This window comes from Pleurodeles waltl, chromosome 2_2, assembly GCF_031143425.1.
Source record: "Pleurodeles waltl isolate 20211129_DDA chromosome 2_2, aPleWal1.hap1.20221129, whole genome shotgun sequence".
Taxonomy (NCBI): Eukaryota; Metazoa; Chordata; class Amphibia; order Caudata; family Salamandridae; genus Pleurodeles; species Pleurodeles waltl.
Genome location: NC_090439.1, coordinates 192,064,375 through 192,083,499, shown reverse-complemented (window position 1 = coordinate 192,083,499; position 19,125 = coordinate 192,064,375). Strand labels below are relative to the sequence as shown.

Sequence of the window (19,125 nt, the reverse complement as noted above, 5' to 3'; positions counted from 1 at the left end):
AAGCAAGCAGGCCTATCTCACCTAATTAGTGCCTAAGCCCATTTGAATATTGACCGCTTCCAGGAAGTCTCACCGCACAGACTCAAAAGCTTTCTCCAGGTGAGCGGACATGATCACTACAGTGAGGTCATGTGGTTAATCCTGGGTATAAAAAAATTGAGTACAGCCTACAGAGATTGTGGGAGGGACTACATGTAGGTATAAAGCCATTTTGGGGTAGCAGGCAACACGCCACAATTTTGTTGAGTATCTTAAAATCACAGTTCAGCATGAAAAGGGGCCTAAAATCAGTTAGTGTTACATTTTTAGAGGTGGATCTGGGCAGTGGGACTACTAAGGCCTGCCTTCTTGTCTCCTGGAGTATACCCGTTTCATAAGCTTCTGCATACATTTCCACTAGTTTCGGTGCCAAAACCCCAGCAAATTTCTTATAAAGCTCAGAGGGAAGGCCATCTTCCTCGATTTATTGGTGCAGCTAGTGGTTTTCATTCCTCTGGCATGAGGGGCCTCAGCGTTAAGGTCTCTAAGAGGTGGCCTAGCAATAGTGACAGGTCCTCCTCTGGTGGGTGGTAAAGAGACACATAGTAAGACCTTGATCCTGCATTAATGCTTTGAGAGGAGCAGAGGACTGTCTCTTCTGCTGTGATTTGGCGGGTAACAGGGCTGCCCTTGGTCTTTGGGCGGACCAACCAGGCCAACACCCTTCCCGATTTCTCTTCTTCCTCATGTGCCCTATTCATGTAGTTTTTATAATTGTAGCATTTCAGAACTTCCAAGGCCACATCAAACTCTTTGCGTGCCTCCAGTAACCGTGTGAATGCTCCAGAGCTACTACTTAGTTCATTGTCTCGTGTGTTGAGCTCATCCTCTAATTTCTTAAGATCACGCTCTAAGTCACATCAAATGCCCACCGTCTGTCCCAGGCAGTGTCCCCTCATTACCACTTTGAATGCTTCTCATTCTAAGCTGTGGCTCAATGTTGTCTCTGTGTTGGAGGCCAAATAATTTGCACGTCACTTACTAAGAGGGTCTGTAAAAGTAACATCTTGCAGTGTTGTGGATTGGAGCTGCCATGTTGGTATAAGGTTCAATCATATGTGCAGTGCCAGGTCAACAGTAGAGGGCTGTGATCCAATAAGATACGTCCTAAATTGTCAGAGTGTGATATGTAAGTAAATTGGTGCAAACAAAATGATCGATCCTAGTATCCACCTGATGTAGTCCATATAATAGGAATAGTCCCTATCTGTTGGGTATTGGATGCACCAAGGGTCTTCCATGTCCTAGTGGGCGATCCAGGCAGTCAGGCCAGCAGCTGCTCTTTGAGCTCCTGGGAGCGGGGGTTAAACTGTCCAGGCTAGTGTCATGGTCACAATCAAAGTTCCCCGCCAATCAGGTATGGCACCCCAGTCAAGTGAGCAAGTCGAGCTGATAGGATGTGGAAGAACAGGACCTGATCTGAGTTTGGTGCATAAAAGCTACCCAAAACCACAAGTTGGCCACTAAGCCGTCCCTCAATGAGGACTTAGCGGTCCTCCTTATCAAGGTCCAATAGTAACCTCAAAAAGGACCCCAGTTCTTACTCATTTCAGGGCACCCCATGCAAATGCTGAATATGTGGTGGCATGTAGTTGTCCGCACCATCTCGTTGGAGGCAGTTTCCCTTGATGTAAGGTGTGTCTCCTGGAGCAAGGCTATATACTCCCCTCCTTTTAAGGTATGTCAATATCGTATATCCTCTTGTCGCTGTCCCTAGGCCACGGATGTTCCATGCCATCAGTTTGTAGTTGTGTGGTGTAGTAGCCATGCGATCTGTTATCCAACAGATCTACAACAGACATGCCCCCTGTCATTTCTCCACTCCTGAAAATCCCCCCATATCGTAGTTACGTCTTAGAGATCATGAAGCGCCATAGGAAAAAACAAACTTCCCAACTCCCAAACCCCAGAGCAGACCTACATCAGCTGGCTGCCCAAACCATGTAAGTCAAACAGAACAGGGGTTGGGGGGGATATTACTCTGCATTCTCGCCGCTAGGTTTTTGAAGCCGCAAGGGAGGTGGGGAGAAGGTAGTGGTAAGCAATCAGTTTGGGCACCTGTGACCTCAGTGGCCTAGGCATTATGTGCAGATTCCACACACTGAGCTTATTTTATGCAAGTAGTAGTGGTGGCACTGTTTAAATAATATCTTCAGCCATTTGGGGGGTCACCATTGGGAGTCCATCTCCTTCAGTGTGTATGGAATCTGAGTTGGAGGCATCTTCCTGGTGGTTGGAACTGCTGTCATTGTCTTTATCAGAGGTACCAGTTTCTGTCAGTGATGGGGCTGCTTGCATTGCTGTCACTCTGCTCATTTCAGACTGAGCCTGGGTAGGTTTTTGCACGTGATAGTCCAGCCCTTGTCCAGACTCTGGTAGAAATGGGAGCAACCATCCACTAGTACCTTCAGTCTATCTGGAAATATATGGGAGTATTGGATTCCTTCCTCCTGGAGTGCGTATTTCACTTCTAAGATGGAGGCACATCTGGATTGCACCTCTTCTATGAAGTACGGAAACAGGGTTACCTGGCCATAACCTACTTTGAAGGGTACGGCATCCTGTGCTCGTTGCAATAGCACATCCCTGTCCTTGTAGTGAAGCAGCATCATGCCTACAGGTCTAGGCGGGTGGCCCGGGGCTGTTGTCCAGACAAGCACTCAGTGTGCTCGCTCCAGGGCAAAGAAAGGTATGAGCTGGACTGGGGCCATCACCGTTTTTCAACCACGGTTCCAGATAATCCACAAGATCCTATAGCCCGGTGCCCTCATGGAGGCCAATGATTCACATGCTGTTGCGTCTACTGTGGCCTTCCGCATCTTCTGATGTTCGTTCCAGACAGTGTACGCGCTCGCTTAAGTGAGCAAGGTGGGTTTTCATAGCTTGGTGTGATGGATTCAAGCCAGCCAAAGAGTTTTCAGTGTCTTTTACTCTGGCAGACACCTTCTGTTGGTCTGCACTAAATAGGCTTAGTTCAATTGACACCTTGCCTATTTCATGTTGGAGAGCAGATTTAAAATCTTCTATAGCTCCCAATATTTTGTCTAAGGTGTTTTGTGAGTCAATTAGTGAGGGTTTCAGGAAGACCTCCAGGTCTGGAATGTCCAGGCATGGTTCTGGTGTTATCAGGCAGTGTCCCTGTGTTTTGGCTTTTGTTTTACCCATGGTAGGCATTAAGGATTTTCAAGGCCTTCAAGGACTGTCCATGACCCAGAGTTACATGATCGCTCTGGCTCCTCTGGTCCTGTTTTGGTTGTTATATGCATGGAGTGCACTGGTCACATCTGCATTGATAGCCTCTTGCCATACAATGTTGGCTATCCCCGATCAGCTAATGAGCCAGGTCACCTAGATCTCCAGCTGAGTTTCACAGTCTCATATCACAGAGGTCAGGATGTAGTTGTCTGTTAGATATAGAAGCTGCGCCTTGGGAGGCATCTTTTACTGCCTGCGGCCTAGTTTAGGGCTGGTCGACTGGGGACAGCCTCTTGCCATCAGTGTTAGCTACCTCAATGTATTCAGGGTACCTTTTTTAGGGGGTCTACTCAGGAATGTCTCAGCTGTGGGTGTGCCCTGTGCTCAGGTCCCCTGTGAAATCCCAGCGGGACCAGTCTTCCTTGCAAATGGTGTTGCAGTACATGATTAAGGGCCAGATGTACCAAAGGATTTTACCCATTCTGTGTCTATGGGAAAAAGCTTTCGTACATATGGCCCTAATTCCCTTTTTTCAGTGTCCTCAACTTAGCAGCCCTTCTAGGGTGGGTGAATGTAGGAGAGATGGCTGCGGCTGTCGGGTCCCCTCAGTGTGGCCTATTTCCACTGTGCAGCCCTTCTTTGACGAATGGACGTAGTTCTTTTTAATACATTCTATAGGCCAGTGCCATTCTCACTCAGGGTCACCCCCCCTCCTGGCTGGAGTCGCTCCAGTGCAATTTAGTCAGTGGGTGCAGTGTGTGGACCCAGTGCAGCAGGCTGGACTCCAGGCTCAGCTCACTATCTGCACCCAGAAATTCCTCACCTGGTTATTGGTTTGGGCCAGCAGCAGGGCGGGGGGCAGCTTATGTGGCTGTGCGGGTGTTCAAGGCACCTTCCATCAGCAAATTGGCAGGGCCCCTCCACGCACAATGGGAAGCGGTAGGGCATTCACTACACCATGGAACCTCGTCCTGTCTGGCCTGCGGCTTCCCAGGGATTCGCCTCTGTTGTCTTCAGGACCATGCTGTCTCCCAGCTGCACAAGGCCATCCCCGTCGCTTAGGCGGAAGTGTGTCATCCGCTGTCCAAGTAGTGTGCAATCCCTACAACAAGAGGGTGGCTATTCCTCAGCCAGTTAACAGTGACTGTCCTCACTGGAATGCCACTACTTCACCGAATCTAGAGTGCAGGCTACCCTCACATTCTGTACATTCTACTACCACTAACATCATGCACAGTGACTACAACACATCCTTCCCCTTTACAAATTACCTATAAATGAATAAAACTAAAACAATAAAATATTCAGAATTAGTAAACAATATGATAATTGCAGGTGACAGAACAGTGACACTGATCAATAAACATGGTGTCCAAGCTATTGAACATAATCCTTTAAGTAAATAGGTGGTCTACGACTCTTGACACCTCTTACCATTGAATGTTCGTCACTTGCTCTTGGAGTTGCCACTACTGCATTTCCAGCTCCCAATGCCACATTATTACTGTATGGGGCATATGAGTTCCTCAACTGTCTATCACCCTGCAACATGAATGCACTGTTGTCAATTGCTCCACCTGCCTGACTTTGATCGCCTCCCTGATATAAAGCTGCACCTCTGTTGTTCCAGTTTCCTCCATTTTCCAATCATACAGAGAATCGTACAGGGTAACATCCACTTATCCTTAAAAGGTCCTCTGAACTTGGACAAACTTCCTTTCTTCCGGGTACAAGAAATCTTGACCTAGTCTCCTGCCCTTAAGCGTGTGAAGCTTTGTTTATCACAAATAGGTTTTTCCACTTGTGAATTATGAAACACCCTATCCTTCAGCCAAGCAGGGAACAACTTGGAACCAGTCACTCTTCCTCATAAGTTCAAATGGGTCTTTTGAGTTTTGAGTAGCCTCATGAACACTTGTCTAATATGCAGTTACCATGTCCGTTATCATACTACCCACATCATGTCTTGCTGTCACAGCCATTTGAATGTTGCCTTTAACCATTCTATTTGCCCTCTCAACAACGCCATTACTTTGTGGGTTATACAATGAGGTGCGATTGTGCACAATTCCACATGTCTCCAAAAACTCTCACATCTCACTAGAAACAAATCGTGTCCCATTATCCATTACAATAGCATTGGGAACTCCTTCTCCATAAACGTTTTCTTCAATAAAAGAATAGTAGCTCTTGTAGAAACTTATTCATAAATCTGACAATTGAACATTTTGAATGAACATCTACAACAACCATGGCATATCTCCGTTCATTCCTCAATTCGTATATTGGTCCAATAAAATCCAGACTTAAAGTGTGCAACGGCCTGCCCTGATCAGATGTGGCCCACGTCTAATTTCACTCCTACACTCTGGCCCGTATTTATACTTTTTTTGCGCCTCATTTGCGTCGTTTTTTGATGCAAAAACGGCGCAAACTTGCAAAATGCCATTGTATTTTGTAGGTTTGCGCCGTTTTGTGCCAAAAAGCGGCGCAAATGCGGCGCTAAAAAAAGTATAAATACGGGCCTCAATCTTTTTTCACTTTCCTTGCACACTATGCACTTCTCAGCCCATTTATCCATATGTTCATCCATACCAGACCACCACCACTTGACTGCCCCAAATGTCCCTACTGTGCCATGCTTATGAAACTAGGTCAAAGACCACATGGTGGCACACATTTTTCACCTCTCATTAACACCATGTCAACACAAAAAAGACAATTCCTCTAGCACTAATGGTCTGATATTGGCACTGTGCTTTCTCTCCTTCCTCCCTCTTGTACCAATCGTTTAACATCTAGAATTTTGTGATCCAATATCATCTCCTTGACCCAGGCTATCGTCCCTTCCTTTTCTTTGTCTAAGGCGGCAGGTCTGTCGACAACTTGCCAATGAAGGGATATTCTTAACAAACAATCAGCTTGGCAGTTCGTCCAACCCTGAACATTCTCTACAACATAGCAATATTTCTGAAGCCTGGCAGCCAACCCCGCTAATCTAGCTGAGCCATAGCCTGCTCCTCACACTGACAGCACTTTGATTAATGGTTTGTGGTCTGTATGTAGGAGAACTTTAGTTCCCCACAGGTATCTTCTGATGTATTCTGCACCCCATGCTACAACTAACACTTCGTGTTCAATCACTGAATAATTCCTCTCAGAGGTGGGTCAGAATTAGTGAGGCAAATGCAACAGTTTTCTCTTTCCTATTATGTATTTGGGAAAAACACCCCAATGCCACTGGAGGTGGCATCCACCTTAAGTGTTGACTTAAATTTAGTGTTAAATGGAATTAAGATACCAGCTTTACAAATTTCATCTTTGACAGATTCAAAGCATTCCTGTTGTTTCTGTCTCCAGTCTAAGGTATTGCCTTTTTTCAACAATATTCTCAAGAATTCTGCTGTGATGCTGTATCCCAAATATTCCACCAGCTGTACCAGAAATTTTCATTTTTCTTGACATAAGGTCAATCCAGCGTCCATCACTCTGTGTAATGCTTATCTGAGATGCATGTTATGTTGCTCCACAGTATCACCAAAAAGTAACACTTTGCCTTGAAAGTACAAGATATTCTCCATACCTTTGAACACTTCCCCCATCATACTCTGGAATACACTTGCTGCTGAGTATAAACCAGAGCATTCAAGTGAAATGAAACGTGCCTTGTGTGGTGATAAGATGTGAGTGATTTAGATTCTTCATGTAACCTGATTTGTTAGCATGCATTCTTCAAGTTAAGCTTAGAAAAATACCTTCCACCACTCAATGCCAATATTCATTAATTAATAGTGAACAATGGATAGGTGTCCACCACAACATTTTGAATGAGTGATCTTAAATCCATGCAAAATCTGAACCGGCCATCTGCTTTCTCTGTAATGACTACTGAAGATACCCAACTTGAAGCTTGCACTGGTTTTATTACTCCACTAAATAACATCTCATCCAACAATTCTTTCACAGCATTGCAAGCAACCAAGGGAACTCTCCTCACATTGAGTTAAATGGGCACATCGGGCTTCAACAGAATTTTATGGATGCATTCCTTGAGAAGACCCAATTCATTTTTAAATACTTTCTGTGCTTCATCCAAAATATCGTTAAGTGACAATTTGTCAACCACCATTACTTGCATGCCTCCCCCTTGGATTTATAATAATGTTCTGATCATATTGATGTACCCACCCTAATATGGGTGGCCCATCTTATGCTACATATATTTTTCCATTTGTCTCTCTCCCTTCAAACCATAGTTTTGCTTCCAAATATCCCACCAAATTGATAGTCTCCCCCTGGTACCTAGACAGATGAATATCTTTATGTAGTAAGTCAGCTTCTGATGAGTGCTTAGTGAACACACTTTGTGGAATATTTATGTACATTGAAAGACAATCTACCACAAGTTCTACACTTTTACCATTGTTCACAAACACAGCTACGGTTCTTGATAATTTGTCATTCCTATTATTCATGCTATCAACACAAAGAATGTGATCTTCCCATTCCTCAGTACCCTTTGATAAACACTCTTCATCTATGGTAAATACTCTAAATCTACTAATCTGCCTAAATACGGAAGCAAAGTGACCTTTACAAAAATATTTCCTGCAGTACTTATTCACTGCCACCAACATCTTATACCCAGCTGTATGAAAATTGCTTCCACATCTATAGCATGTCTTGTTTATGACTTTAGATTTAGTAAAGGAACCACCAAACTTACTCACTGCTCCCACGTGATACACTTGTAGATACATTTGACACATCTCCACTATCCATTTCTTTCTTTTCTATTTCTCTCATAAACAACTGTGACCGCTCCAACATTTTAGCCATTTCTGTGGCATCTTTAGGAGATGTATTTCTAGCGACTCATAGTCGTTTCTGAATTTTCTTATTCTTGCAATGGACTATTTATTGATCCTGCACAAGTTCATTTGTCATTGCCTCAAACATGAATTTCATGCATAACTCTCTTAATGTAGATACAAACTCATCAATTGTGTCAATTTCTGTTGGAGTGCATGTATAAAACATATATCTGTTCATTATCACTTTACCTCCTTTGCAATTCTATGTTCTAAGCATTTTTTCGCTTCTAGATACACATCTTCTACTGGATTTTCTATTTGGTTCTGTGTACACCGGAAGATATTTAAAGACACATTGACCCTCCTTACCAGGAGTGTTCAACAATAATGCTTTCTTTCTGGCATCACTACATTTCCCCCCATTTAAAGCTTCTAAGTAAGTCTCAAAATGTCAATCTAGTCTTCCCATTCCACATTTAACGGACCTGACTGGGATAAAAATAGAGTTGGGGTGGCAATTGCACTCTGTGCCTGCATGATATCTTCTTTGAGTTCAAAACAGACCTAAGGTGAAGTTCTTCGATAATTTACTCTGTAGGAGATTTTGAAGTGTTACTAGTAACAGAGTTCTTATCTTGCTCCTAAAGAACTGTGTTAGTCTGTAGGTGTGTGTATCACAAATACATAGATGTGCCCATGTATTTGCAGTCACTGACCTGTGAGTGCTGTTAATATAAGCCCAGTGCAGAGACAAGTAGGTTACACATCGCTGATTAAATGCAAATGAGCGTTTTAATACTGTGTGTCAATGAAGCATGCACATCGCTGTAGAATCTGAGTGATGCGATTCACTGACAATGTGTAACTGGCACGTTTATTTCACAAAAGTGTGTGCTTCACTGTGAAATTCAGTGTGCTTTAAGGAATACTTTCCTTTTCCAAGGTGGTAGAGATGTAACTGACGTAGGCATGCGCCGCAGGGTGTTTTTCAGACTTCCTACTTGTGATTCTGCTTGCGCTGGAGCACAATGGAGACCACCGAAGTTCACTTGAGCCCATTGGTCTGCACCCAATAAACATCTCACCTTTGCTCCCTCTCACTGCCGCGTCCACCTCTGGCACCCGGTACTGCACCGGAATGCAGCTTGAACCTTGCCGTGTCCAGTATGTCCGCATCCCAGGCTCCCAGCAACACCAACACCACAGACTGGCTCACGCAGGATACTGCTGGGTCCAAAGCACCTCGTCAGTTGCAGGGGTCCAGTGGCTTCCCTTGTCACAAAGTTTCTGTACCCTCCTTCCAAGGTATCAACAGAACACAAAAATATGTAAAAGGACTTTATTTAAGAAGCCCTCAATCCCTACAACAAGAGCATGGCTATCCCTCAGCCAGATCCACAGTAACTGTCCTCACTGGAATGCCACTACCTCAACAAACCTAGAATGCACAGTGAGTATAACACACAACTGGATGAAATCACAACCACACTCTGCAGTGGTGTTCAGTGGGCTGTTCCCCATTCCCGGGGCACAGTGGGGCCATGGAGGCCTAGGTGCCACACCCACCAATGTCCTCCGAGCCAGCAGCAGGCCCACAGCCCAAAGAGGGGGGTGCCCAGAATCCAAAAGTCATGCCAGCCATCCCCCAGTCTCGCCCCCAGACCTATGCTTGCAGTGCTGGGATCGGATGGTGCTCAGCGCGGGATATTTACCCAGGAGTTATTATAGGCCAAGGCGGAGATAGAGTTTCAAGAATCTGCCATTACTTTCACTAGCCACGCCCCCCACAAGCTCACCCTCTAATGCTATTCCTCAGCTAACAAAGATCAGGGCATGGCCTGTGACCTGCCCGTGGGGACTACTTACCTTTAAGGTCACTTTGGCCACCCCTGTAGAGGTCCCACCAGTTGGTGGTTTCTTAGGACAGACAGAGCCTTAGTCACAAAAGTAAACTCACACTTTTGTGTATTATTTTGTTGTTATTAACACACTCAGATTGTCGTTTTCTGTATAGTATCTGCTCCTGCATTAAATCAGAGTTCTAGGTGGGAAAGCAGTTCATGAGACACCCTTCATTAAACAGAAATCAAACATCAACAAGGAAATATCTAAATTTTTACTCAATATGATTTGTGATTGAAAAATAATTATTTGCTAACCTTTTTCTTCATCTTCACATTTTTGAAAATAGCATGAACTCGCCAGGTCTTCGCAAACATTGCTCCAAATGCAGTTGTGTAGCCCACAGTAAGAATCCAAGTTCGAACCTAAATCGAGGAAATACGAGAAACGGGTTATTCTGAATCTTAGCTTTAGCAATTTCATCAAATATGGCTAGCAGAATTAAAAGGGTAATAAATAGCCTTATGTTGATATCTTGGATAGAAGAATGAATGTACATTCAGCAAAATAATTCTGGAACCCCTTAGTCTGAAATTATAATTTCTTTGCACTCTGAATCGTTTCTTGATTTGTACACCCAAAAAATAAGTTTCCGCTTTATCTAAGGCACACAATCTTCTGTGGGATGGAAAACAGAATGTATAGACAAAGCCTTACAAAACAACAAGAAACATATTCTATATATTTAAAAAGAAAATTAAAGTTTTAAAATGCAATCAGAGTCCAAAAAATGACAGATGGATAGATAGTCACACTGCTACATGAAAAAAAAACTTTTGGAGACATATGTGTCTACTAGATAGTCACACAGCTACATGAAAAAAAAAAAACTTTTGGAGACATAGGCACTTATTATGACTTTGTCGGTCAAAACAGTTGACCGCCGAAGTAACACCCCCCAGGACACCGCCAGTGATGGCAGTCTTGAGACCACCATATTATGACACCTGGCAGCACTCCACTGTAAATTGGGTGGAGAGCTGACAGCAGCCATACTGGCGGTCGGCGGTCTAGTGGAGGTTGCTCCGCTGGCACTGCCATGTCATCACAACACCGCCCGCCGTATTACAACTTTGTAATCGGCATGGCGGTATTGGGGGTGATGGGGCGGTGCAGGCCCCATGGACCCCGTTCCCTCCTGGACGACCACCAGGTAAGGTGATCGACCAACAGGGTTGTGTGCATGAAAGGGTGTGTGTGTGTGTGTGTGTGTGTGAATGGAGGGAGGATGGGGGGGTGTTGTCTGTGTTTGTGTGCATGTGTGTGCAAGTGTCTGTGTGCTTGTGTGAATGCGTGTATGCAGGGGGTGGGGGAGTGTTGTGGCCGTGTGTAAAAGAGTGGGCATGGATGTGTTCATGTATGTCTGTATGTGTGGTGTGTGCGTGCGTCGATCAGGAGAGGGGGGGTCAGTATGTAGATTGGAGGTCAGTACGGGGATCGGGGAGGGGGCATCACTGCTTCAGGGTGTGGGGAGGCTCCTGATGGGGGTGGGGAGCTCCTACAGATGGGGGGTTGGGGAGTCGTGTAGTGGCAACAGGAATTAGTATTCCTTTCACCAGTATCTTTATCGCAAGGGATTTCGTGGCAGGGCTGATGCCAAGGAATCCCTGACAGTAAGGATACTCATTATACCACAGGCGATGTTAGGTGGACCGCCGGGCCAAAGATAGTCAGCCTTCACCCAGGCGGTCCCACCCACCTGGCGTTACAGGCGGTGAACTGGATGCGATGCAGCCAGTTCACTGCAATGGCCATAGTTTGGCAGTCCTCCACTGCCACGCTGTCGGGGGTCTGGCCGACACTGCCAGCGTGGCAGGGCAAGACCACCAGGGTCATAATGACCCCCAATATGTAATCATAATTCTTGGCAAATCTGGAATAACCAAGCATTGAAGTAATGTAGAAACTCAAAAGTGCCATTTTATATGGAACTGTGTAAATGAAACAGTATCTTGCCAGCCTAGTAGAGAAATTGTCAGATGCCGCATTTTTTAGGAACTGAAAAAAAAAGATAACGCCTTAGTTTGTGTCTAGCATTTACAAGCGCTAAATCCAAGTTCAATTCAAACTGCTTGGTTGATTGAACTATTTGAGATGTGCAAACTGTTTTAAAATATTTTTCGAATAAAATTCAAAACCCCAGCCAACATCAAAAATATTTGCTCAATAGATGACAATTTCTTGAATCTTTGCCTGGATTGCTTTTAAACGCGTCCTTCAGGAAAACCCAGTGAACACTGCAGCAAATTTACAAAAACGTGCAAGGCTGCGAACAGCTTTTTACATGCCTCCTCAAAACGCAACCAAGTCCCCTGTGGGCAGGGCTAAGGGAGGCCTGGCCACTTTTGTATCAGTAATGGTAAAAGGGGTGGAATTGTGCATTTTCGATGCATACCCATACTATTTGGCCCCATCTCTGAAACTAAATGAGCCTTTTGATGTGTTGCTGATTAATTACTACAATAATGTTTTTGATTTGTCAGACACCAGAGTGATTGACAATCTTGAGGATATGATGCATAGGGCAATGAATATAAACAAGAAGGACCTCAGAATAATATGGGCTGGGGATTTTAATGCCTATCTCTGTGAATCAGAATTTTTGGACTGTTGTGGGCTTCTTGATGAATATGATTGTCCCATGCAGCATTTTAAACATTCCCCCTAAGGAAATGCGCTCAATGGGGTGATGGTGACCAACTCTTTGCAATTCCCAACACCTGTGGAAGCAGGGGTTCCCACGTTTATAAGGGGTGATGTCCACACCATAATTGATTTTATTCTCTATTTTAGAGAACTTACCCCCTTTGTTGGGAAGTTTAGGGTGACGTTAACTTGCTTTAGTGATCATAACCCCCTAACTCTAGAAACAAGATTGGGTTTGGACAAGGATTTAAAAGTAGAGGAACAACACCCAGCCATGAAGCTCTCTGCCCAGAAAGGTCTAACTATTAGCTGGGGGAAAATTGACAGTCACAGTTTTTTTAGAGATCTAATGCTGAACAAAAGGGTAGAGGTCATGACTGCTTTGGGGAAGATATGCCTCCCACAAAATTGTCAAGACTTTTTCTTCCTTGACAAGGTATATGGCTGATAAATTGTAACGTCCTTGTACCAGCAAAGAGAGAGGACCTCGTTGGTTTAATCATGTATGTACCTCTTCCCTTAAAGATCTAAAGAAAATAACTAATCTCTTCCCTCAAAATCGATATGCTATTAAAGTGGCAAGAAGGTCATAAAAGGGCGCGCTTGCTGCTAGGAAGACTGAACTGAGGGAGATCGCCTGGGATGAGCTGATTGAAGCAAATAAAAAAATATATACAAAGGCTTTTTGGCAGGTGGCTAATTCCACTTTTTTAAATGATAAGGATAAAACGATAATGGAAACCGTCATCCCAGCAAAGGCCTGGGTGCACCATTTCTCAAAAATGTTTATTACAGCGAATGATACCTCCCAAGATGACATGAACAGTTTTATGGCAATAAGTAATGCCTTGATAGGTGCAGCTTTCTGTAACACAATAGATGTAGCTGATATAATACAGGCCATCCAAGATTGCCCCTCTGAAAAAAGCTCCTGGCCCAGATAAAATTCCTGCCAACCTATATAAAGCACTCCCAGATTTTTGGGGACCTTTGCTTACCAACGTTTTGAGATCTGTTATGATAGGTCCTCTAGTAGACACTTGGAGAGAGGCAATCATAGTGCCCATTTTTAAAAAGGGGGACAGGGCAGATCCACGATGTTATCGCCTAATCTCCCTCTTAGACAGCTCAGTTAAGATATTAGGCAGAGTGATCTTAAACAAACTGGAGAACTGGGCAATGGAAACTAACTGTTTATCAAGGGTGCAGTATGGGTTTCGCCCCGGGCTGGGCACAGTTGAACAAACCCTTAATTTGACCTTGATAGTTAAAAAATATACGCAGGCTAAAAAGGGCTGTGTGCATTTAGACTTTATGGACCTGTCCTGTGCTTTTGAAACAGTTGATAGAGTGAAACTGTGGACTGTTATGCTAAATATGGGGGTGGACAAAGATATAATTGTCTTACTCAGTAGACTTCATGCTTGCACCTTGGCACAAGTCCATTTTTCCCAGGATGGTGACTCAACAGACAAATTTCCTTCACTAAAAGGTGTTAGACAGGGCTGTGTGCTGGCCCCTTTTCTTTTCCTTCTCTATATAAATGGGTTGGAAAAGTTTTTATGTGCAAGAGGTAAGGATTTGCCACTCATCAATAACTCTCCAATCCCAGTTCTCCTTTATGCGGATGATGCCGTTCTGATCTCAAGGACAGAAAATGGCCTCCAAATTTTATTAAATGCTTTTAATACATTTATGGGTAACCTCGGTCTTAAAATCAATAGAACTAAATCATTTGTGATGAAGAGTGGTCCAAAATTAGCAAAAACTAAAAAATTCATATTGGAAGGGGTAGAAATACTTAAGGTCCCAAATTTTACCTATCTGGGCCTCCCCATTGTTGTAGATTTTAACTGGAAATTTTTTGTGAATGTATGTGTAACACAATTTCAAAGAGCCATAGAAGCTCTTTTTAGATTTTCTAAAAAACTGGGGCATAAACGGGTCAAAGAGATGCTGACTGTTTTTATAAGTAAATGCCTTTCTAATGCAAAATTTGGAGCAGGAGGTTGGGGCCACGCTAATTGTTCAAGTCTACAGGTAGTTGAAAACAAGTTTTTAAGGAGGCTATTTGCAGTCCCACAATCGACCTCAGTTAAGTTTTGTCATGAAGAAGTGGGCCTGAGGGACATATCTGATCACAGAAAGCTTCAGCCTGTATTGTTATGGCTAAAAATCTGGTTACATCCAGGAGCCCACTTGTGTAGGATGGTAATCCATGACTGTCTTTCACTATCACGATCGATGGACATACCCTGGTTCATATATGTTCATTCTATTTTTCTCCGTCTTGGGGAGTTTTTCCTTACCCCGGATCTTTTGGTGAGACGGGACATCAAAAGTACCAAGGAGATATACTGGCATTCAATTCACATTTCAAATTCAAATATAGCTACAGATGGAAATCAGGAGAGGACGCCACTACAGAAACCACACCCTATGCTATATTTGATTACTATTAGTTCCAAGCAGCACAGGTTTTTATTTACCAGGTTACGTTTAAACATATTACATAATTTAGTAGCATTCCCTACTCGTGGTACCTGGTTTAAAGAACTCCCCCCATGTGGTTGTGATGGAAAAACACATCAAAGCACGTTGCACTTTGTTCTCTTTTGCACTTTGTATGCTGCTCCAAGAAAAAGGTTTTATGCCCTGTTTTTTTAGCCAAGGGCATTAGGTCTAGCCATCTTGCTTTCTCTCATCTATATAATTTGGGAGATGAAGAGACAATACAGGCTGTGTTAAATTATATATATGCTGCTTTTGGTATCCACATTTTTTATTAATATTGCTATTTATTATACATGTGAGAAAATTGTATGTATCTATATATTTTATGTATTTTATGGTTTTATATGAACCGAATAAAGTATTTGATGATGTTGATGATGAGATGCTGTGTTTATTTCTGGTTCACTTAAACATGCTCCTAGAGGATTTTTTATAGATATTTTATGTGTACATATGATCCAGTCTTCACTTAATGAATAAGACAACTCCGTACTGATAAAATCCAACATATTACTCAGTAGGATTCAGGAAGTTCAAAAAAGTGTACAGCAAATCCAACAAATGTCCATCTCATAAACAACAACACTGTACACAACCCCTCTAGATCACAAGATTGAATCCCAACAGAATATCCAGGAAGGGGTTATAACTCTCCTCGTGACACAGTCCTGCACAATAATTGCCTGGTTTTTAGTCCCAGTTCAAGCAATATCATGGACTTTCAATTCACCTTGTCAAATGAGAGGGTAAGGTTGATGTTTCGGCCTGTGGCGCAGTCAGAGGTCCATCAGACCATCATCAGACTCAGTGTTGTTAAATAATATACCTACACATAAGGAAAATTTATGATAAAACAGAATGTGCAATCAATCAAATCACACAATGTGTACCGCCTGTTGAACTCAAGAAAACACCATAAACACAGGTCTGGATATTAGTATAAGCCACCACATAAATGACAAGGAAAGTTAAAAAAATACTTTAAAAACATAGCAAACGTGCAACATAAACTATACTGTGTCAGGCTCCCAACCAGAATAGCTATATTCTGCTATGTTACAACAGGTTGCAAAAATAGATTCTGTAGCATCACACAAGGGGACTTCAACCTAGAAGCCCAAGTAAACAAATCCATGAAGATTAAAATATTAAAATTGCTTAACCGATCAATATAAAATCTAGAAAAACACTACTTCCATTGCAGAGTACTCATACCTTTTAAATATGAGACCGCTAGTATCTGTCTCCATCTGCATCCGCTCAACACATGAGAGTCAGAATCACACATTGCTGGTCTTCCTGGTGAGTTTAAATAAGGAAGTGAAAGGTCATGTTGCTTTGGTCTTGTTTGGTTTAGATAAATATTACCTATTTTTCTAAACTGGTGTGGTGTCCATTTTGTAGTGCTTTCACTGTATTACTGGGTGTGTTGGTACAAATACTTTAGACATTGCCTTTGAGATAAGCCCTACTGCTTGTGTCAAGCTGCCAAGGGGGTAAACAGGGGTTATCTAAGTGTGTTTCTCCACTGCCCTGACTAGAGTGAGGGTCCTTGCTTGGACAGAGTTCAAACTGACTGCCAACCAGAGACCCCATTTCTAACATTGGTGGCAGCAGTGGGATTGGACCTGTATTTGTACTTGACATAAAGTAATTAAGCATACACTACTGTTTTCAGTGCAGACCATTACATGACCACATGGTACTTGTTTTTGCTTTTGCTCTTTTTGGAATTGTTGCTGCTTCCATAGTTTTGGTGATCTTTTCATTGATTCTTGAACTTCTCATTGGGAACTCTTTTTCTGCCTCGGAACTCTGTACTTTAGATTTGCCATCATGTCTCAACCTGGAGATGCAGCAGGTGGAGCTGTTTTGAGTTAGGGAAACCAGAAAGTTACACAGTTGCTCAATTGAAACAGTTCTGTAAGGATCCTGCCTGTCCCATTAAGAGCTCCACCAGGAAGGAGGAGCTGAAAAAGGCACTGAGGGCCTGGGTGACAGCAAAGGAGGTTGGGGTGCACACAGAGGAGGAGGATGAGGATGGGGAAGTGCAGAGTATACACAATGGCGTAGTGGATGTACCTGGTATGCCTGGGGGTGAGGGTCTCCAGAGCAGGTAGCAGCGTGTCATCCAAGGGTCTAACTCCTGAGGAATAACAGGACAGACAGGCAGTGAGGAGTCACCAGATGGAATTGGAGAGGCTCAAACTGGAGATGGAAGGGAGGAGACTGGCCATTGAAGATAAAACGTTACTGCTGGCTCATGAGCTCAGCTTGAGGGAGCTGGATCAGAGGAGCCAGTCCAGTAGGGATGGTGGCAGCAGTACCTCAGTGCAGCCTGAGAGAAGGATACACATTCCTAAAGACTTAGTGAAGCACTATAAGATGGAGGATGACATATACTTGGAGTTCAGGGGATACAAGTCTGCTCTCCATACAAACCTGGTCCCTGAGGCACATTGGGGGACCGGTGTGTGGAAGCACTTTGAGGTAGAGGGAGCGACACTCTAACATCCTTAGGGGATCGTCAGGTACTCACCTACACCATAATGAAAGACGCCCTACTTACAAGATATGGTCTGACCCCAGAGAAGTATAAAGACAGGTTTAGGTCCTACAAAAAGAAAGAGTCCCAAACTTGGTTGGAGTGTGCATATTCTTTTTGCAGGTCACTGGACGGTTGGGTAAATGGCAGTAAGGTAAGATCGTATGAGGGACTTTACAATTTAATTGTTTGGGAGCACTTGTAATGTCTTTGTTTTCCATAGCTGTGTCAGCACCGGACTGACAGCAAGCTGACTGACCCCAGGAAGCCTGCACAGCAAGCAGACCATTGGGAGAGCACTAGGGTCCACAAGAGGTAGGGGGCGACCACACCAAGGGTGGGCAGGGTCCCTCTTAGAAGAAGGGGGGGCAAGAGTAAACAGGGGGAGTTCTCTAAAGGACCCCAACCTAGTTCCCAGGGTAAGGATTTCCAACCCCCCAGTGAAAAGAAGCCATGGTTCTCCAAAGAGAAACCTGTGGAGGGGGGGTCCACGCAAGTGTTATGCATGTGACCAGGGGGGTCATGTGAGAGTTGATCCCAAATATCCCAAGGAGACAAGGGCACCCACTGGTGCTCAGTCACAGGGTTTGGCCAGTGTAGCTCTTGGGGAGGAGTTGGTTCCAGGTGGGTGGGAGCCAGCTGAAATGACCCTTGTCTCACTAGAGGACATTGAGATGGTCCAGAGAACCCTTGTGCCTGAAAATACTAAGAAGTACAGGCAGTGGGTGATGATCAATAGACAGAGAGTGGAGGCTCTGAGAGACACAGGAGCCAGTGTGACTATAGTGAGGAGTCACCTAATGTCTGAAAAGCAGATAGATCCCTGTGTACGTCACCAAGTAGTTGCAGTGGACAGCTCAGAGTGCCTGTGCAGAGTGGCACAGGTTCTCTTTGAATGGTGGGGGGGGGGGGGGTCTGAGCTTCCTTGAAAGTAGCTGTGAGTCCAACCATGCCTATAGATTATTTGCTTGGCAATGACATGGGGTATTCCCCTTGGAAGGAGGTGGAACACAGGTCGCACTTGGAGATGTTGGGTCTGCCTGGGTGTTTGTGTGTGTGTGTGTACCTGGTCCATGGCAGTCCGCCAGGGTGGTCAGAAGCCCCTGGAGCCTCAAACAGGGGCCCAGGGGTCCTCCAGTTCCCATGGTACGTGAGGAGGCCGAACCTGAGGGTGATGCCCCGGAACCTATAGGGGAATAGGTGGCTAAGCTGGGGGAGGTCTCTGAGCTGCCACAGTGGCAGCAGGAAGGGGGGCCCACCAGGGAGGCATTCTGTGCAGCACAGAAGGTATGCCCTACTCTGGAGGGTTTGCGGCAGCAGGCTGCAGACCAGGTGGCTAGCCAAGAGCCAGGATCACACCTGATCTATTGAGAGGGTGGCCTCCTGTATAGTGAGCCTAAGGTTGCTGAGCCTGGGTCAGCCCGTGTGCTGGTGGTACCCCAGTGCTTCAGAGCCTTCCTAAAGGGTCTG

General features: G+C 44.3%; 1 protein-coding gene across 2 annotated transcripts in view; it reads right to left on the bottom strand.

The window, feature by feature from the left end:
* GABBR2 (gamma-aminobutyric acid type B receptor subunit 2) overlaps positions 1-19,125 on the bottom strand; it is a 3,493,747-nt gene that overhangs the window by 1,033,892 nt on the left and 2,440,730 nt on the right. For both annotated transcript variants that reach the window (XM_069219613.1, XM_069219614.1), the window contains exon 12: positions 10,208-10,315. In XM_069219613.1, the coding sequence (XP_069075714.1) occupies positions 10,208-10,315 (108 nt within the window). The remainder of the gene's footprint in view (positions 1-10,207; positions 10,316-19,125) is intronic.